Source organism: Camelus dromedarius, chromosome 8 (assembly GCF_036321535.1).
Source record: "Camelus dromedarius isolate mCamDro1 chromosome 8, mCamDro1.pat, whole genome shotgun sequence".
Classification (NCBI taxonomy): domain Eukaryota; kingdom Metazoa; phylum Chordata; class Mammalia; order Artiodactyla; family Camelidae; genus Camelus; species Camelus dromedarius.
The window spans coordinates 26291360-26312947 of record NC_087443.1 but is presented as its reverse complement, the minus strand read 5'-3'; the positions used below and the strand labels follow the sequence as shown (position 1 = coordinate 26312947).

Sequence of the window (21588 nt, the reverse complement as noted above, 5' to 3'; positions counted from 1 at the left end):
CTAATCAATGGTCCTGGACCTGAGGTTCTGCAGAGGAAATCCTCGGTCCCTCTCTGACTGTCCCCTCTCCAGGCTCGACCACTCTGGCCCCAGAGGAAACTCTGGCCCCAGAGGAATCTCCGGCCCGCAGGGAGGTCAGGGCCGCAATGAGAGGTTGGAAACCCCAGGCAGGGTCAGATATGGGCTGGGGCCATGGATTCCCTGCCTCCTTTGGACACCCTACAGGGACCAGCCTGCTCTGGCCTGGGAAGGGGTGCAAGAGCTGGGGTCCAGGGGCTGCAGAGACCAGGTCGGGGAGAAGAGGACCAGGGCTAGCTTCCACTTTCCCCTTGTCTCCCGCCCCTCCCCTGGCAAGACCCCGAAACTATTCACATCCCTCTAAGGTTTCAGCTGTTCTAGGATTTGATTCTCTCCCTGCTGTATTTTTCTTCTTCTTTTGCAATCTCCAAGAAACCCGAGCTGCCAGATGGGTGGGGGCGATGATTGTTTTCTGTCTGACATCTGGATTTCATTAACGGCCCTGGGCACGCTGACTCAGGAATAGCAGCTCCCCTGGGCTCAGGCCCTCCCCAGACCCCTCAGGGGGCCTGGTCCTTAGCTGGACACGGGCGGCACCAGTGACGACATCCTTTATACCTCCCTCAAAGGAGAAACCAGCCCCCCAAGAACATCTTGGGAGTGGTGGAGGCTGATCGCTTAGAGAATTTCTGCTCCCAGCTCAGTGCCTGATGGGTGGCTGCCAGCTGGGCGTGGCTGGGCCTGACCCCCGTGAAGGGTGACAGAAGGCTTAGGCAAAGGGCCCTGGGTCCTTGGTGTACTGCCACTATCCACACCCCAGTCTCAGATGCTGAGTGGGCCATCGAGGCAGGGAGCCCTGCACTGACCTCAAATAGCAGATATGTTCTGGAGATGAGAAAAGGTGGCCCAGAGAGGTTAAGTGACTTGTCCAAAGTTGCACAGTTGGTAAATAGTAGAGCTGGAACTTGAACTCTGGTCTTTGGATTATAAATTTGAAGCTGTTTCATTTGACCTCAACAAAATCTCCCTTCACTAACATCAGGGTCCTTTCTGTTGGCATAGGGACCCTCAACCCTGTCTGAACTTTAGTGGAAAGGTAATATTTGGGGTTTTCACATCCTATCATCCATCAGAGAGGCCCAATGTGGCCACTCAGCCTAAAGCAGCCCCAGACACTGCTCAGGGCCACATTAAGACACTTGTGGGCCCCTTCCACCATACAAAGTGATTAAAAATTCTATTTTATGACCGTATTGGTAAAAGTTAAATATTACCCAGGCTGGATTCATTATCATATACTCATTATTATTATATTCATTTTTTTCTTCTGGTTTTAAAATAAATGAAAATGACAACATTTTGGGGGTGCCCCTCAAAGAACTGTGGACCCTCGGCTCTGCGCCTGCTGTTTCTCCTGGCAAAGTCGGCCCAGCATTCTTGGTCAAAGCACTTACTTCTGCAGAACACTTCTTGCCGTCTGATAGCTTCTCATTTTCTTACTGATTTGTGCTTACTGTCTGACTTCACCAACTAGAACACAGGCTCCAAGAGAGCAGGTTTGTTCACTGTGGCATCCTCAAATGCCTACTACGTGCTTGGCACATAGTAGGCATTCAATAAATATTTGCTGGCTAAATAAATGAAAAAGAGCTTATCTCCTCAAGCAGGTATATTTGTACCCTAGGTAGTGGCACCCAATGTGTCCAAGTGGCCACTTCAGAGATCTGGTAGCCCTCCTTGACACCTTATCCTTCTCCCTGTCACCCGCCTGGTCACCATGCCCCAGAGATGCTACTTTCTCATTGTGTCCGGAATTTGTCCCCTCACCTCCAACCTCTGCTCGCTCTTGCCTTGTATCATCTATCCACGTTCCTGGACTGGTTTCGTCTGTAGTCTTGCCTCCTCCAGCCTGGCCTCCAAACTGCCACCAGCATGATCTTTCAAAATGTCAATCTGAGCATGTCACCTAAAACTCTTGGATGGCTTCTCCTTACCCTCCACATGAAGTCCAAGTTTTTACAGCCTGGCACACAGGTCCTCCACCACCTGCTGCAGCCACACCTCCCGCTCCTCCCCTCAGGCACCCAGGGTGCCAACTGTTGCCAAGGGCTCGTGGTTCCCGGAAAGCAAACTCCCACTATTTACACCCTTGCTTGGAAGTCTTCCCTGCCCCAGGCCCAGACTCCTCCTCTCTGAGGCCTCCCATGAAGCCCCAGGCAGAGATGATCCCTCACTGCAAACCTCAACTGCAGCCCTGGTCACCCTGAAGGGCAAATAGTGTTTCCCACTGAGGACAAAGGTAGAGCTTTATCTAGCACAGGCCAGACACATAGTAGGAGCTCAGGAAGGACTCACTGGGAGATTGTAGTGAGTGCTGGGCCCGACTTGTCCCACAGACTGTGTGTCCTGGGCACAGATGTGGCACTGAGCCACGGCCCCACTGCAAGTACACATGCCCATGCAGTGACTGGCATGTGGCTGGCTCGGAGCAGGACGCTGCTCGTCAGGGCTTCACAGTCCCGCTGCATTGGTTTGCAAAAGCAAACCAAGATGCACAGGTGACCAGAGAACAATGCAAATACACATGAAAAAGCAAGGAGCACCGATAAGGTGATTATGTAATTGTGAAACACAGTATAAGTGTATGCTTCTTTTTTCTTTTCTTAGTTGGTTTAAAAAGCAATTTATTAAATAATATGTATATAATTGTATTATTTGTCCTATAATATATAGAACTGTAGTACATTGGCCAATAATAGCACAAAAGAGGTGGGAGCAAATCTGTCTTGGGCTAAGGAAATGACTCCAGGTGGTCACTTGAATCCACAGGAACAAATGACAGAAATTGGAAATGCAAAATAAGCAGGCTAATATGACAAAAGCTATGAATATACAATTGCTCTCATTTCTTCTTCCAGCTTCTCTAAAACATACAAAACTAAGTAAAGTCATAACTGTAACAAGTATTATTGAATTTGTAACATACATAAACGTAATATGCACAACAGTAATGCCACAAGAACAAGGAAAAGAGAGCTCTAAAGGAGTAACAGTCCTAGGTCTCATTGGAGTTGTTAGTATAAATCTGAAGCAGATTCTGATGAGTTAGGATGGGTAAGGTAAGCCCTAGAGCAACCACTAAGGAAATAGTTTAAAAGACTAGTGAAAAAAATAATTAAAGAAATTAAAATGTTATATTAGAAAACTATCACTTAATGCAAAAGGAAACAGTGAAGGAGGAATAGGGGAGCAAAAAAGACGTGAGCAATTTAGAAAAAGTAAAGTGGCAGACCTAACTCCAACTACATCAATAATAGCACTTATCAAAAGACATTAACAATAGCATTACTAAAAATGTAAACGGATTAGGCAATCCAAACAACAAGCAGGTATTGCCAGATTGGCTAAACAGTAAACCAACATCTAACTATAATGCTGTCTACAGGAGACATACTTTAGATCCAAAGATTATGAACAGATTAAAAATAGGAGGATGGAAAGTAGAAAGCAGAAGGACGGGAAAAGATCTACCATGTAAACAGCAACCATAAGAAAGCAGGCTACACTAACACCAGACAAAACAGACTTTAAACCAAAAAATGTCACTAGAGATAAAGAGGGACTTTTACAATGATAAAAGGATTAATCCAATTATAAAGGATTATACATTATAAAAGGAAAATACAATTACAAACATAGATGTACCTAATATCAGAACACCAAAATACACGCAGCAAAAACTGACAGAAATGAAAAAAAGCACCAGTTCAACAGTAACAGAGATGTCAATACTCCTGTTTACAATAATGGATAGAGCTGGGCAGGACACCAACAAGGAGACAGAAGACATAAATAACATTATAAATCTATACTCCACCCAACAGCAGCAGAATACATTCTTCTCAAGTGCACACGGACCATTCTCCAGGATAGCCCAAATGCTAGGCGAGGAAACAAACCACAACAGATTTAGAAGCACTGAAATAATACAAAGTATTTTTCTGAACCACAGTGAAATAAAGTTAGAAATCATTAAAGAAGATATTTGGGAAACTCATAAATATGTGGATATTAAACAACACACTCCTGAGTGACCGGTGGGTCCAAGAAGAAATCACGAGGGAAATCAGAAAATACCCTGTGATAAACAAAAATGGAGATATAACACACCAAAACGTACGGAATGCAGTTCAGGGGGAAATTGATGGCTGTAAACATCTACATTAATAAAAAAGAAAGATGTACAGTCAGTATCCTAAACTTCCACCTCAAGAAACTAGAAAAAGAGCAAACTAAACATACAGCAAGCTGAAGAAAGGAAATAATAAAGATTATAATGAAGAATTAAAAGCAAGGACTCAAAGAGCTATTTGTACACCCATGTTCACAGCAGCATTATTAACAAAAGCCAAAAGATGGTAAAAATCCAGTAGTCCGTGGATGAATAAATGGATAAACAAAATGTAGTACACACACACACACACACACACGCATGCACACATGCTGGAATATTAGTCAGCCTTAAAAAAGGAAAGAGCTACAACATAAGTGAACCTTGAAGACATTATGCTAAGTGTAATAAGCCAGTCACAAAAGGACAAATACTGTATGATTCCATTTATGAGGTACCAAGAGTAGTGAAATCCTTAGAGACAAAGTAAAACGATGCTTGCCAGGGGCTGGGGGAGGGAAGGAGAGGGAATTATTGCTTAATGGGTACAGAGTTTCAGTTTTGCAAGATGAAAAGAGTTCCGAGGATGGATGGTGGTGGTGGTTGCACAACAGCGTAAATGTACTTAACGCCACTGAACTATGCACACTTCAAAATCGGTAAGATAGTAAATTTAATATTATGTGTATTCTACCATAATTTTAAAAATGATTAAAGTAGAAAGTAATGAAATAGAGAATAGAAAAACAATAGAGGATACCGACTAAACCAAAGGCTGGTTCTTAGAAAAGTTCAACAAAATGGACAAACTTTTCGCTAGAATGACCAAGAAAAAAAGAGAAAACGCAAATGACAAGAATCAGAAATGAAAGAAGGGGACATTATTACCGACTTTCCGAACATAAGAAGAATTATAAGAGGATATTATGAACAACTGGATGCCAATAAATTAGGTAACCTAGATGAAAGGCACAAATTCTAGAAATACACCAACTACAGAAACTGACTCAAGAAGAAACAGAAAATCCAAACAGACCCAAAGCAAATAAAGAGGCTGAATTAGAATTTTTTTTTAAAAAAATCTCCTGACAAAAGAAAGCCCAAGTTCAGGTGGCTTCACAGCTGAATTCTACCAACCATTTAAAGAATTAACATTAATTCTTCCAGGAAATAAAACAGGATGGGGACACTTCCCAAATCGTGAAACTGATAAAGGCTACTACATGGATGAACTTTGAAAACAGCGCACCGAGTGAAAGACTCCGTCACAAAAGACCACGTATTACATGAGTCCGTTTATATGAAATGCCCAGGATAGGCAAATCCATAGAGACAGAAAGTCAATTACTGGTTGTTAGGGGGTGGGGGAATCAGAGGACGGTAGCTGAAGAGTCTGAGGTTTCTTTTCAAGTGACAAAAATGTTCTTTGATCATGGAGATGGTTGCACAGCTCTGTGAAAATACTAAAAATCATTGACTTGTATATTGTAAATGGTTGAATTATATAGTATGTGAATTATATCTCATTGAAGCCGTTACCAAAAACAAGGATTCCGCTTTTAAATGTGATATATGCCAAGTTCTTACACAATCGTTCATTTGAAACAAAGGTTTCCACTCGTTCCTTCCTTCAGGAAGACTTATACTGAGCACCTGCTACACTGTGGGGTATCTGGGTGGCATAAGGGTGCAGAGATGAATTTAGCCCAGCACCTGCTCCTGGGGCTTGTGGTCAGGTGAAGGATGGGGAGCATCCAATTATATTCCGGCCTGCCAAAATACATAGCATCTTGCTGGGTAGGTGCACTCTGCATTGTGATGAAAGGGAGACAAAAATAATTATAGCCAACAGTTACTGAGCGCTTACTGTGTGCCAGGCATGGTGCTAAGCACTTCTCCTGTATTATTTCTTTGAGTCCTCACAGCCATCCTCTGCGTTAGCGTTCTCACTAGACAGTGAACCTTGTGAAGGGGGGGAAGGAGAACCTCGGATAAAATCACTTTTGAGATGGGGCTGGAAGAAGGCTTCCAACAGCTCAGGGGAGAAACTGAGGCTCCACAGACCATGGGAGTCTCAGCCTGGAGCAGCACGGATACTCAAGGAAGCAAAGAGCACCGAGATCCCAAGAGACCAGGGTTCTCATACATGTTCTGCCCTCTTCTCAGCACGTGACCTCTCCAAGACTCTGTTTCTCCAACTGGAAAATGGGGCTATTACTCCTACTTCTGCCAGAGTTAAAAGCCCTGCACAAGATAAGCGAGGATGCTGTGTGACCCACATCAAGGAAGGGTCAAGGTTAATGCCCTCTGTGCCCACAGTCGGAAGAGCGCTGGCCCCATCTGGGAGAGGGCATCACATGCACACACACACACACACACACACACACACACACACACACCTTCGCCATCCCTCTGCCTCTGATTCATCATCTGTTGCCTTTGGATGCTGGTCTCCCTTGTCCCATCAACCTGCCCACCCCACTCAAGCCCCCCTCCTCCTGGAAGCTTTCCCAGGTTGCCAGCTCAGCACAAGCACACCTCTTCAGAGCCCCAAGAGCCCCTACTGGTGTCCAACTGCCACCTGCCCGCCAAGTTAAAATCCTCACTCCTCTACTGACTGGCTTGATGGTTCTGTGTGAGACCTTCACTCACACAAGGTGTCCCATAATATGAGGCTAATGAAAGCTCTTGGCACACCGGGCAGATGTGAACGCTGAGTGAAATGCTTGAAGAGTGCTCAGCACAGCACCTGTCTCCTCCTTGAATGGGGCAGGGTCCTGCTCTGCCCTCTTCCCAGGCCATAGGCAGGAGACAATGTACAGAAGGTTTTGAGGTGTTGCTGTGAGTGACTGAGAGCCAGCAGCCCCAGTGCTGAGGGCTCAGTAGGGAAGGCACAGGGGCTGCCATGGGCACATCCTTGAAGATCAACCAGATCCTTAGCTGCCCTTTGGCCCCTCATCCCAACCCAAGAACCCCTGGGGTGTAGAGGCTTCACCCTCTGCCAGCATCTCCTCATGCCAAGGGCCCTTTGCTTAATGCATATTTTGAGGCTAGACAGGGCCCAGGGGCGGGCCATCGTCATTGGGTCAGCTCCCACTCTGCAGGGTCTGGGGTGGGACTCTCTTGGCCAGGAGTAGGGAGGCTGAGATCACTGGCTGAATCACCAGGCTCTGACTAGAACGCAGCTCTGGGCTGGGCCTGACATTCTGCATTTCTAACAAGCTCCGGGGCGACACCAGTGCGGCTGCGCCCGGCCACACATGAAGTAGCAAGGACCTTAAGCACGGCATGGTCATTTCTGAGAAGAGCGGTGATTGACAAGTGCACCTCGGCCTCCCGCTGGTCCTGGAGGGACCCAGCCCTGCCCAGCCACGCCCTCGGCTGCCAACATCTGGAGAGCAAGGCCACGTGGATTTTCTGAGTTTCCAGGATTCCATTTCCATTACATGGATTAAAAAGAAAGTGGTACCACCTTATAAAAACAGTGGAAAGTATGGGGAAAAAAAAGGAAAAAAAATCATTGATAATCTCATCCCGTATTTAAAACAACTGTTAACATCTCTCCCCAGGATTCCAAAGTCACGTCTGTCAGAGAGTTAGGTATCCTCTGGTGAGTGGAGTTTGCCCCGGGAGCCCCGCCTTGTCACGGTGAAGCACTGGGTGAGAGATGGGGACCACTCCCGACCTTCTCCTGGTCCCTCTCACACCCCAAGGGAGTGATGCCCAGCCCTGTGGTGCCTGAGGCTTTCTCTCAGACCTATCGTGAGGGCACAGGTCAGGGGCAGGGCCATCCCCTCTCCCTCACGCAGCAGGAGGAGGAGGAAGCACTGCTGCAGAGGAGGCCAAGCGGGGTCTGGGGGAGGGGGTGCAGCACATCTGGATTCCTGGCCCAGAGCCTGCATTCCTTCCCGGTGAGTGGGAGGTGATGGGCTCTCAGGAGAGCTGTGAGGAGGCTGCCGATCCCCTCCTGCCCCACTGTAACAGGACCCACCTTGGCAGGAAGACTACTGGGGACTCAAAGGCCCAGAGCCTCATTCTGGGGTCCCCCATCCAGACTGCTGGGGGGCCCAGTGCAGTCCCAAGTGAGCCCTGTCCCATCCACACCGGCCAGCCTCGCCTCCGAAAAACCAGAGGGGACAAAGAGGTGGAGACCAGCGGCCACGGGGCCAGGCGCTCATGGAATGGACCCTAGGTGGCTGCTCCACCTGCTCCACCCATGGAGGGCAGTGCCCAGGTGAGTCGGGGCCAGGCTGCCTTACCTGGGGGCAGTCCTTGATGTAGTGTCCTTTGTTGAAGCACAGGTGGCACAGGTAGTTGGGCGGGGGCCGCTTGCTGGGCTTGCGGGTCTCGGAGGTGAGGGTCAGGTCTGAGAAGTGCTCGGTGAGGGAGCTGAGGCCGTCGGCGATGTTGTTGAGGGAGCCGTAGGGCGAGGCGCTCTTGTACACGCTGCTGCTCAGGGCCTGCGGGGGACAGAGGCTGTGAGGGCTCCCGAGGCCTGGCCACTTGTGCTACTGTGGCCTCTCGGGAAGTTCCATAGGCCACACGCGCGCGCGCACACACACACACACACACAATCATACTGATCCTTCAGCCATCTGCGGGCTCTGGCTTCCTGGAGCCTGCAGTCAAATCCTAACTCTAGTTGTGTGTCCACAGACAAGCCATTGACCCCATCTGGCAAACAGGAATAATGAAAGCTACCTCCAAGGGTTTCTATGAGGCTAACACGAAGCCTCGCATGTAAAGCACTTTATTTCCTGCCTGGCACGTAGGAGCCGCTCAGTACCCGGGGACGATGACGACGGTGAGGATGGTGATGACAGTGACGATGATCACTAGTTCTTCACACATCGCCAGGGGGTGAGAAGCGCAGCAGAAAGCAGCACGTCTTGCTGTTAGACCCAGGGCTCTGCCACGTACTGGTGGAGTGACTTTAGACAGCGGCTCGCAGCACTGTCTCCACCATACAGAAGAGAAGACTGCAGTCCAGGACTTTGCCTGGCCTCTGCGGCCCGAGGGCTGTGCGGACCGTGTTCCAGGAGCCCACAGCCGGGCCCAGGCCAGCTCTCGGGAAGCCCGGGGAGGAAGCGGCCCACCTCTCTCACCTCTCCCACCTCCAGTTGACAGGAACCAGATGTCTCGCCTGGCTTCAAAGCAGACGCGGCCCAGGCCCCCTCCTGCTGCATACAGCCTCTATTTATAGGAGTCACGGGCTCTGGGCGGCCAGGCACACTGGAATTTAGCAAAGGTGGGGCCTGTGGTGAGGCTGGCAGGGAATGGCCATAGGCCCCCTCTCCTGGGGCCAGGACAAGGCTGCAAAGACGCAGCTTCCCTGGAGACCAATGACAAATCTGGGCATGGGGCTTGGGCATCCCTGTCCCCAGCTCAGGTGCCCAAGGAACTACAGACCTTGGGGAGCCTTGGGTCTCATGGAGAGACGCAGCCTTCCTCATGGGGGTTCCCCAGATCACATGGAGGAGGGCCCCTGAGAGGAAGATGCCTCAGGCTCCCTTACAACTTTGGGGAAACAGTGGTCCAAGGCAGGGACAGTCCTTTCTGCATCCCCTCAGTGTGGGAAGAGCGGAGGTGAGCTGAGAGCTGGCCCCAGGGGATCAGACACTCCTCCTTCAAACAGGACAGATCCCATCCCTCACATATCTGCCTCAGCCTCCCAACTCTGGGGGTCTGGCACTCCTCCCTAGAGCACATAGCCCTCACTCTTCTTGGCTCCCTGGACACCCTGCTATGTCACTCTGGGCCAGCCTTTTACCCCTCTGGGCCTCTGGTCCCTCTCATGTAGGTTTGGACCACAGTCTGGAGTCTGGAAGGAGAGACAGAGACACCACATCCAGGGCAGCCCAAGCCCAACGCAGAGCTGGCCTAGAGTGACTGGGCATGGAACTCAAAAGCTCCTAATGACCATCTCTGCTCTACCACTGCCCAGGGCTGCCGTGAGCCCCAGGGCCCAGGGAAGATCCCACACAAACGTGCATCCAATCTGAGGGTGACTCTCCAGCTCTCAGATGGCTCCAGGTGGAGTGGACCATCCTGAGAGGCAGAAGGTCCCCCATCCCTGGAGGTATGTGAGCCAAGGCTGGACAACCTTAAGAGGTGGAGGGAGGGTCCCAAAGGAAATGGGATTAGAAGATGACAGTAACATACATTGAGTACTTACTGCGTCCCAAGCACTGGAAGATAGCTGATGCTTACCATAGTCATTGTCCCCATTTCACAGATTAAATGACTGTGTCCAAACTTGTACTGAATGACTGGGAAACTTTTAACAAATAAGCTTTCTGGGCCCCACCTTAGACCTATCAAAGCAGCCACCTGGGACTTGAGGACCCAAAATCTGCATTGTTTTATCATGGTAAAATACACATTACATAAAACCTAGTCTTTTTAACAATTTTTAAGTGTGCAGTTCAGTGGTATTAAGTATATTCATATTATTTATTGTACAGTCATCACCACCATCTGTCTCCAGAAATTTTTCATCATTCCAAACTGGAAACTCTGTCCTCATTAAACACTAACTCCCCACTCCCCCTTTCCCCAAGCCCAAATCTGCCTTTTAAAGCTCCCCTGGGGCAGCTCAGGTACAACCCGCCCAGCTCTACCTGACCTTGGGAGCACCTGGACTTTTCAACCATCAAGGTCTCTCCCTAGCTTGACTCTACGCCTCTCTCCACTCAAACTGGTCTGAGGGAGGGCAGAATCGCCCCAGCCTCCCAGAGAAAAGTTCATCCAAACAAGAAACTTGAAGCTCCAAATGGTGTGACTCACCCTCATGGCTGGGAAATGCAATTTCACAAATAACAACCCTCTTATTTTTTTCTTTTCTTTCTTTTTTCTTTTCTTTTCTCTCTCTCTTTTCTGCCCCCCTCCCCCTACCTCTGGGTAAGATTTAAGCAAGTCCACAGGAATCAGGGCTGTTTTGGCAGCAAACTGTCAAGAGGAAGGGGAAGTTTGGTGGGTGCCAGAAAGTGCATTAATTACACCCTGAAAAACCTCTCCCCCGTCTTGTGGCCACACATCCCTGCCCACGGGCGGCCCCGTGGGCATCTCTGGGCAGCCAGAAGCCTCTGAGCAGGCTGTTGTCTCCCTGGTGGCTTGACATCCCCCACCGCCTCAGGAGGGTCACAGCTTTGCCCCTCAGGAGGGTCACACAGGCAGCTGCAGGTCAGAGAAGCGAGGCCAGAGCTCCCCGCTCACCACCTCTCCTTTCCCCATCCAGGGTGCTCTGGCCTGTTCCTCATGGCCATGCCAGCTCCCCGCCTCCAGCCCCAATTCAAGACGACACCATGAAAGGACAGAGCAGTCAGATGAACCAACCTCACTCTCAAGTTACAATGGAGAAACTGAGGTCCAGTGGGGCCCAGGGGCACAGACCTGGGCACACAGCCACGCCTAGGGCCAGGAGCCCTGCTTGCCGGGGGCTGGAAGGGTGGGTGGGGCAGCAAGCTGTTTCCTCTCAGAAGCCCCGAGGAGCTCGGGCCTTGGAGGTGAAAGGCGAGCTGAGCTCTGGGCCATTTCCACAGCCTGGGAGTACTGGACGAGCAGAGACCAAGACACACGGAGCTCCGTCCCGCTTCCTGTGGAGCCGGGCCGGGCCTCTTGGGTTGCCCGTGTGTAAAATGGAACAGGGAACAGGGAAGGAGGGCGAACTTGATGATACCTGCGGTCCTGCATTTTTTAAGGTCCAGAAACCTAGGTACCGAAAGACACTTCCCGAGCCTGGTATGCAGAAGGCACTTAATCAACACGGGCACCATGCATCCCAAGTGCTGCGCCTGCAGCTGGAGGGCAAGGTTGGGCGGGGCTTCCCTTTACCAGCCAGCCCCTAACTCTGCAACAGCTGGGCTGCTCCCCTCAGCGTCCCACGGGCAACGTGCTTTTCTCCCTCCAGTTCGGCACTTGCTGTCCACCCCCACCCCAGGATGTGCATTCTGGGTCCAAACCCCTCCAGGACCTGGCTTGTGACCTGGCTCTTACGCTACTGGTGTGGCCATGAACCCATCCTTCCTCTTGCTCTGGCCTGGGCTCCAAGCGCTGATGTGGAGAATATATGTTCAGACGCGTCTAAGGCCCCACAGGCCACAGAGGCCCCAGTCTCCTCCAGGGGCCTCCCGGACCTCCCGGCTGTAGCTCTGTCCCTCAGTGCCGTAGGCTAGTGTGGGGACCACCCTGTGACACCTCTACCCTTGCCTGAGGCGGCTCTGAAGTCTGTCTCTAATCTCTTTACCCAGTGATACCTCCTCATCTGTCGGCAAGGCTGGACATTCCCGAAGGCAAAGATTCTGCAACCCTCTGTTGCCCTAGAGCGCAGACTGTTTCTGCTGCTCCCTACGCCCAAGACTGTGCTGCAGACAGGTGACCACAGGCAGGAAAGGAGCAGCACTTGACAAAGGTATGGATGCCCCAACACCTTGAAGGATTCAGGTTGGGGTCTCTGAGTTCCCTTGGGCTAAAGCTGAAGGGCGCCCTCACCCAAGGTTTGGCTGCTCTGGGCACTGGTTGAGGGCAGCCCCACTTGTGTGGTGAGTGGAAGCCTCTGGGCCAACTAGGCCCAAATCACCAGCCTGGGGGAAGAGACCCCCTCTCCTTCCTCCCTGGGTCAGTGAGCCCAGCAGCTAGCAGGAAGCATGGGAGCCTCGTGCCATATGTAGGGAACAAAGCATCAGATTCCTGCCCATTGCTGGAACTCCTCCAAGCTTCTGGCTTGGCTGTTAGGGAAAGTTAGGTGGGAAGACTCTAAAGTTTACTTTGATTCTACTTGTGTCAGATACTTGACTGGATCCTTTCCCTCTCTTAGTCTTTTACACCTGGCAAGAACACTGATTGGATGGTCATTTTTGGCCCTATTTTAGAGAACTGGAAACTGAGGCTCAGAGAGGCAAAGTAACTTGCCCAAGGTAACACAGTGAGCATGTAGCTGAGAGGATATTCATACCTAGATTGGTTGGTCTGTTATATTTTAGCCCCTACATGGCCTCAAAGGCTTGGCTTCACCTACGGGAAGGGGAACCAGAGGAAAACACCAGTTGTGGACCACTCTCCTTGGCACAGGGGCCCTGTGATATCCCCTTGGCCCTGGCAAGAAGAGGCACCAGCTTCTCTGGGCTGTGTGAGGGGTTGGGCCCTGAGGTGGGTGGTTCTGCTGAGGGATTTGGGGTGCGTAAGTAGAGATTTCCAGGGCTGACTTAGCCTGACAAGCTGTGCTCCCCCTTGGCCTCCTCCCAGGACAGAAAGAGGGCACAGTGGGAGGGTACAGGCAGGAGTTAGGGCAGGTGGGCAGAAGCTTCCGAGGGCAGCCTAGGGGGAGAAGAGAGAGGTGCAAGAAGATAGGAGGGACAGCAGGAGGGGTGGGAGCAGCACCACAGGGGAGGCCACGGCAGCAGGTAGCATCTGAGGGGGTCTGGCTGAAGCAAATGTGGGTCCTGCTGCCCCCTGGCCCGAGATGGCCCTGGAGGAGGAACGCTGTCAGCCCCAGTCCCCGTCTCTGCGGGGGTTCTTTCACCCGCTGAACCTTCTGATGCCTAAAAGCCACCCCTGTACACACTCCACGCACACGCACAGACAGGCGCACGCGCACATATGCACACATATTCGCACCCACACTCCTCTCTCTCTGAGACAAGAAACCACACATCTCACAAATGACTCCACCCCTTCTCCAAGGAGCTCTGCACTTCGTCTACCCCTAGGGTCTATCGGCTGGAGCCCCGGGGGTCGAACCACACACATCCTATACCACAAGCGGGGGTGGATGTGGGCTGGGATCAGGGACAGATGAGACAGCGGGTTGTCAAGGCTGGAGCTGGCCAATGGGAAAGTGAAGCCACACCTGCCTGGACTGAGGGTTTCTCCAGCCACGCTCAGACCCCGCCCAGCTCTGCTCCTGTTCGCAAGGTCCAAAGCTGACCTGTGGGCCAAGAAGGTCACAGGGTGAACCGTGACAGAGGTGGCAACCCTCCACTCAGGACCCCCAAGGGCACCATTGCCTCCTGGAGGCCGACTCACCCCAGGGCACCGTACACATAGTTCCCGGGACCCAGCCAGAGCTTGATGACAGATTCGAATTTAAATAAGCACTCAGTGTTCTTCTTGGTACAGGGAGTCCAGAGACAGAAATTTGGGGAAAGGGCCGGGGGAGGGACGAGTGCCGAGGCAGCAGGACAAAGAGCGGACCCAGGGGAGACTCCCCCTCCCACTCGTCCCTCCTGCTCCGCCCAGGCCACCTCTCACCTGGTAGGTGCACACGTTTCACAGCCAGATGCCTGCTGCCCAGCTAGAACATGAGCACTGGGGGCCAGACTGCCTCTCACTTCTAGAACATGTCCATTGCACGAAAGCAGAAAGTGTGAATCAGAGAACTTGAGGACTAGAGGGACCCTACTGCTTAGCCAGTCTAGGGGTAAAAACCACTGAGGCTTGCAGCCTCTATAGCAGGGGGCCTTGATGTGGGATCCACTGTCGACATGAGGGTGCCACGATCCCCTTGGAATCACGTGCAAACACGAGTGCTGCATGTGCACGGATGCGTGGGCTCTGTGCACTGTGCCGCGGAGAGAACTCTGGCTGACTTTAGATTCTCAAAGAGGTCCATAACCAAAGAAGGCCAGGAACCGTTAGCACACCTAAGCTTCTGCTGCGACACCTCTGGGGACATGGTTTCACTACTCCCAAGTCAGCTCTTTAAAATTTATCAAGCAATCCATAAACGCTTATTCTGAGAGAGAAAACAGAAGGCTTAGGGACTGAGGAAAGGGTTCACAGAGTCGCAAGTCTGGGGAAGGAAGAGGAGAGAGTTCAAGTCATCCATTTACCCATCGACTTAGCAAACGTTCACTGAGCACCTAGTCTGTCCCAGGCACTGACCAAGCAACAGACGCTGGGATAATGAAGCGGAAAAAGACAAGATCCCTGTTCTCAGAGTGTTGATAACGTAGCTAATGAGACAAACACATATGGTACATATTTCACAGCAATAACAATTGTTAAGACATGCTTTACCAGAAGCATGTACCACTCATCCGTCATGGGACACAGCTGAAGGGAGGTGTGCTCCCCACAGCAGCCAGGTAACGCCTTCAAGGAAGAGACATCTTCCTGTGCCATAAAGAAGTTAGAATCTGTTGGTTATGTAGGGGCAGTCAACAGCAGGAGAAGCAACAGCAAGTGCAAAAGTTTAAAGGAATGGCACTGCTTGGTGTTTTCAGAATTCTCAAATGGACCGGTATGATCAGAGGAGGACAGAGAAAGATTATATAACACCACCATACACACACAGAAACACACACACACACACACACAGAGGACAGATCAAGCATCTGGAGACACAGGCTGGAGCCCTGGTCCTGCCACTGATTTCCTGACTCCATCTTCCTCCTCTGGAAGAGCCTTGTTTCCCCATTTCCTCATGGACAATGGGGATGCTGCACACAGTGTACACTATGGAAGCGCTCACTGTCCATCTCCTCTGCCTCTCCCAGGCCGGGACACCCTTGGACTCACGTCGCATGGAGCTCCATGCTGGGTTTCTGGGGAGTGGCTGGAGTAGGGACATGACAGGAAGCCTGGGACCCATGACCAATGCCTACCACTCCTCAGAAGTTTGGGTAACATCAGAGGTCCTGAGGCTTAACAGAATATCTTGATCATTGCTCCTCCACTGGGGCGCAGAGCATGATCCAGGTAAAGCCAACCGGACCAGCAGGACGAGCCACAGACAACTGTGGTTGGGACGGAGAAGAGTTTCTAGATTGAGCTCTGCCACTGACTCTCTGGGTGACTTGCCAGGTCTCTGTTTACTCTTCTGTAAAATGGAAGCCATGAAGAAAAAGATGCCAAGAATAAAGCACCACCAAGAGTAAGGGATGCTACTCAAAGGCAGTCTGCTCCCAGGGCCCTTCGCTTGGTGCTGACAGCGCCTGGCTCTATGTCGCTGCTAATTCCTTATTACTGAGGCTGCCTGCTTTCCTCCCTCCCACCTGACTCAGAAGGTCCATGAGGTGTGGTCTCCCCTCTGAGGCTAGGCCCACCCAGTCAACTTAATTTGCTGGAGGGAGGGTCAGGCCACCCCAGCCAACAGGCACTCCAACAACAGGCCCCCTTGCCTGAGTCAGAGCTCAGCTTCCCAGGTCTGGCCAGAGAGAGCCGGGCGTCCTCCCAAGCTCCCAGCTGGGCTGGAATGGCCCTTCCTCCCTTAAAAACTTCAGAAGACGGTCAATACCTGGGGGCCTTTTTTTTTTTTTTTTTTTAACTTTTTCTTTAAAAAAAAAAAACAGACCTCATGCATACTAAGCGTGCACTTTACCACTGAACGATACCCCCAACCACTACCTGGGGATCTTTTAAAGCAGGACTCTATGGTCACCCCTCTAAGGGTTCCAACAGCCCCATGTATGCAGAAGCCTGAACCCCTGTCTGATAAGTCTTGTGAAACTTTTGCTGCTGTTCTCACATCTCCAACGGGTGGATGAGAGAGGCGAAAAGGAGGGGGTCCTCAGGAGATAGCATTAGGACCCAGGGAGGGCACCTGGGTTAACAGCTCCAGGAAGAGCCTCCTAAGAGTTGAAACTATCCAACAAGAAAGCAGTCTGCTTCAACAGAGCATTCCCTGAGCCTGGAGATGCTCAGAAGAATGGTGGCAGGTGTTCTGTGCCAAAAATGTACTCCGGTCAGATAGGTATGGAAAATATTGGGTAGAAGAAACGTTAGCCAGTTTTTAACCACAGGACGTCTCAGAGCCTTTACTGTGCTAGTGGGTGTTATGTGTCTCCAAGGGAGGACGCAGTACGTTCTGTTTGCCAAATGTATTGACCCCAAAGCCCTTCCCCCAAACCCGCCAAACATCACTTGACAGTAGAGCTGCATCTTCAAGCCACACCTGTCTCTGGAGGAAGAGGGAAAGAAAAGAGCAGTCCTAAGTATCTGACCTAGAATGGGACAGCTTCATCTCCTTTGAAGGGGTACAGGGACTCCCCAGGAGGGGCTCTCGGCATCCCTCTGAGGTGCCTGAAAGCTAATGCTCAACGTGGGGGTAACTCAGCTTTTCTGGAGGTAGAGTCCCACGGCCCCTACACTGTTGTGATTTTAAATTGCAAACAAAATCTGGCAGGGAAGATCCCCATGCCACCCAACCCTCACCCCCTCTAAGACCTGGGCTTCCTCAGTACCGGGACAGAGAGAGGAAGGGCTCACCCAAGGGCCTCACAAGTTTCTCCCAAAAGATATAAAGTTGTTGCCATAGATCAGGGCTTGAAACGGGTTCACAGGGTCCAGTTTCTAGACCCAGAGGCCTTTTAAAAAACTGCACAAAGTACCCGTGTCTGCTTTGGTCTGGCAGCCTTAGCACAAGCCAAGAAGCCGAGGAGCCCTCACAGGCATCCAAGTCACCTCCTGGTGCTTGTTCCTGCACTTGCCTATGAACTCTGCCATCTCCCTCTCTGCTCCTTGGGCCAGTGTTCCACTCAGAACCCTTGGCTTATCTTCAGCTTCCAGAGCGGAGGTTCCAGGGGCACAATGGGCTTCTGTGCCCCTATGTCCTCAACCCCCACCCCCCTTCCCCGCCCAAACCCCAGCTGCATTCATGGTGTTTTGCTATTGTGGTGGGAGCAGCCTGGGGGTGGTGCAGGAGGGGGTGGGCTCTTGGCACAGGGACCGGTGCAGACAGGCCGTGGTCAGCGGTCAGCATGCAAGTCACATCCGCAGGCACTGCCACCAGTCCTGCCAGGCTTCACACAGAATGGCGACGTTCCTGGGCCCCTGGGTCCCTTCGTAGAGTCCCCTCCGGCCCACACACAACTTGCTTCCTGTCCAACTAGCCCCTTGATGGCATTCAGGTGGGGGTAATTTTTCTTGCCTTCTCAGCTGGTTGCTATTTTGGAGCCATATTAGGTCACCAGCTAAGCCCTGGACGCAGGAAAGGCTTGTCCCCAGGAGCACAGCTGGGGCTTCAAGAGGGTTTAGGAGGCAAAGAGGGTGTGGGGGTGGGTGGTGAGAGTGAATGAGCCTGAAGCCAAGAGAGTCTTCCGAAATTCAGCAGGTACAGCCCTCCAGCCCCCCCCCCCCAAGAAGCCACTGGCCCGTGAGCAGAGGAGAAGCCCCTCCTACCTCCCCTCACCCAGCCTGTCTGTAGACACATCCTCTCCTGCCTGTACACCTCTCACATCCCACACACATCACCCTGGGGGATAGCAGGGACTACAGCCTATTTTACCAGTTTTACAGATAGGTAAACTGAGGCCCAGAGAGAGATGAGGGTTCCTCCAAAGTCAAATCATGAGAGACTTTTTTCCATCATTGCTCGAGATAACCTTTATCAGCTCCTTCTACACCGGCTTCAGCAAAGGAACATGCCTCTTCATGGGGACACTGAGGTAAAAAGCAGTGAAGTGACAGGAGGCAGGTCTCACTGAGACTCAGCTGGGATCCTGGATGCCAGAAATTTCCAGAGGAGGCACAGCAGCCTACCCTCACAGGGCACACTTGATGACCCCAAAATCCCAGGCCCTCTTAGCAGAGACCCACATGGTGGGGGGAACAAGGCCAAGATAGGGTGGGAGCAGAGGGGGACTAGTAGAGGCTGATTAGAGACCCCCATCTGACCTGTGAGTCATGGTGACCCTCCTGCCTTTGGGCTCCCACCGGGCCCCCATGAAATCACCCACCATTCACACTGTATCATCTTGTCTATCTTCTAATCCAGGCCCCCCCACCCCGAGCCTCTGACTGAATCCCCAGGGGGGCCACGCAGAACTCAACAAATGTTCGGTAAGAGAACAAACAACTGACAAGCCCCAGGCACTGAAGAAACACCCCACAAACTGTCCTCCAAAACCACTGGTCACAGAAGCCAGTTCCCCGAAGAGGTGGCAAATGTTTTTACAAGAAAGAAAGATTCCCAGCCAAGAACAATTCCTCACGGGGAGAGAGGACTTTCCAGACTCATCTCCCCTAGCTTTGCCCAAATGGCCCAACACAGGTCAGCCAGCCCTTCTCTCTGCTGGCCTAGTGCTGGCCCAGTTCTAGGCCTCAGGTCAAAGATTTACGCGTCCAGGTCTCCCCTAGTCAATAACGGCCGAGCTGAATACAGTACGGGGCCAGAAAGGGCAACCCCCGGTCTTCCCTCCACTCCATCCCCAGCACACTGGTGCATACACAGGCCTTCTCCAGCAAACTGTTAAGGAATCTGACTCTCCTGAAACTAACTGGTATGCCGAGGTCTAGAATGGAAGTACCCCTTGTGGTTGTCCTCCACCCCGCCCCTTCCCCCTGCACTTTTGCTGAGAGCTGCCAGAAGGAGAGTGAGTGAAGGCCACAGAAGGGTGTCTGCAGTTCCCAAATGAGGCAGGACTAAGCAGGAGTGGGCCCAGGAGGAGCCTAGCTGTAGGGAGAGAGGGTGGTATCCAGGAAGGCTCTGAAGACCTCTCAAAGGGTCTGGGAGGTCCTGGCAATCTGTGTATTTATCTAGCTGGGGAAAGATGCACTGCCCCTCCAAATTTGTAACTGAATCCACCCAACAGGCAAACTTTGCAACAGCAGCCCGCCCAGGTTTCTGGAGAAGGCACTGGGCAGCTGGAACCTCTCCCCCTATCTAACCCCCCTCCCAAGAGCTCGAGAGGATTTCCCTTTCATTTCCTTCCAGGCTGGGAGGGCGGGGGACAACGCAGTCTGTGGGGTCAAGCCCTCAGAAACCACTTCCTATGTGTCTGGGGGAGGGCCAGAGGCTGGAGGATGTATCTGGGGGTCCCTGTGTGAGAACAGCAGGAAAGGCCCTCCGGGAGAGTCACTGCTCACCGGGGTGCCCTTCGGGTCGGGAACCACCGAAGTCGGAGGAGAAAAGATTTTAGGCCCCTCCAAAGGAACTCAGAGCAGAATCCACAGTCTCCGTCCCAGCCAGCGGTGGCCAAGAGGGGGATGGGGTTGGGCGTGGGAAGGACACTTGGAAGGGGCTCACCACACAGGCCGCGCCCTGGCTGTCTGGTGAGAATCCGGAACCCACCCACCCAGCGGGGCCCCCCCAGTCCCCTAGGAGCAGGGCGACCCTGGCTGGGAGACGGAGCAGGAGGGCCCCGCCCGCGCCTGAGCTACTCCCGGCCGGGCTCAGCGAGGAGGTGACGCGCTCCCGGCGCCCCGGGGACTTCGAGCGGCGAGTTTGGCAGAACTGAGCGAAGCCAAGCCAAGCAGGGCCGGGTAATACGGAGCCGGGCCAGGGCCAGGCCAGGAAGAGCCGGGCAGATAGGAAAAGGCCCGGCGCGGTCGACGGAGGGCGGGGGCGCGCTGGGGCACCCACCTCTCCGCGCTGCAGCTGGAAGAAGCTGTTGAGATAGCTGGAGTGCAGGGGCGAGCCCAGCTGCTCCGGGCGGCCCTTGCCGAAGGCCAGCTCTGGGGGTGCGGCGCCGGCGGGCGGCTCGGGCCGGAAGGCATCGAAGGCGCTCGCCTGGTGCGTGTCCTGCAGCGACAGGTAGACCCAGTTGAGCAGCTGGGCCGGCTGGTACACCGAGGCGGCGCTCGTGTCGATGGCCGACAGCAGGCTCATTTTGAGGCGGCGGTGCCGGCCCACCCCTCCCCGGCTACCCGCTCGCGCCCCCACTCCCAGCGGAGGGGCGGGCACCGGGGAGCCTGCGCCCACTGCCCGCCGCCCTAGCCCTGACGGCGATCGCCTGCACCCCGCGCACTGCCCGCTGCCCGCAGCCGCCGCCGCCGCCTCCCCCCGACTGCAGCCGCAGCGCGCGCGGGCGGAGGAAGGAGGCAGCGAAAGTTGGGCAGGAAACTTTTGGGCCCGCCCCCTCCGTGCTGTCCGCCACGCCCAGCGATCCGCTATCTGCCTCAGTGCTGACCCTTTCGGCAGCCGCTCCGGGGGTGGGGTCCTTCGAGGCCCCGCTCCTTCTGGCGCCCTCCTCGCCCTCCATTGGCTGTATTATTGAATATGGAGTTGTGGGGGCGGAGTGAGCGGGGAAAGGGAGTTCATCTACATATGTAGCACTTTGCAGGCCCGCCCGTGGGCGGTTCCACGTCCCAGGCCCCGCCCCACCGGCCCCCTCCCGCGGCCAACCCAGCTCCCGGAGCCCGCGGGAGCTCAGTGTTGCCCTGGCCTGATCAATCCCGTCTCACTCTGCTCTAGGCTCTCTTCTGTCTCTCGTTCTTTCCAAAAGCTTTCCAATTATTTCATTTTCACCTTTCCCCCCTATTTCTCTTCCTCATAATCCCTCCTTTCTCTCAGAGTAGTATCTCCTGTGTCCGTCGTCTCTCTGTCACTCTCGTCGTCTTTCTCTATGGATGTCTCCGACTCTCTCTGTCTTTGGTCTTGTGTACTTTCGCCTGTCTGATGTGTCTCTGTCTCTCCCCTTCCCCTCCCAAACCCAGACACGCGCGCGCGCGCGCACGCACAC

General features: G+C 52.8%; 1 protein-coding gene across 1 annotated transcript in view; it reads right to left on the bottom strand.

Moving 5' to 3' along the window:
- Positions 1-20909, bottom strand: part of ZCCHC24 (zinc finger CCHC-type containing 24) — a 58901-nt gene extending 37992 nt beyond the window's left edge. The window contains exons 1-2 of the mRNA XM_010984106.3: positions 20490-20909; positions 8449-8649 (exon numbers count right to left, since the gene is read on the bottom strand). Of these exons, the coding sequence (XP_010982408.1) occupies positions 8449-8649; positions 20490-20735 (447 nt within the window). The 5' untranslated portion in view covers positions 20736-20909. The remainder of the gene's footprint in view (positions 1-8448; positions 8650-20489) is intronic.
- Between the last annotated feature and the right edge of the window lie 679 nt (positions 20910-21588).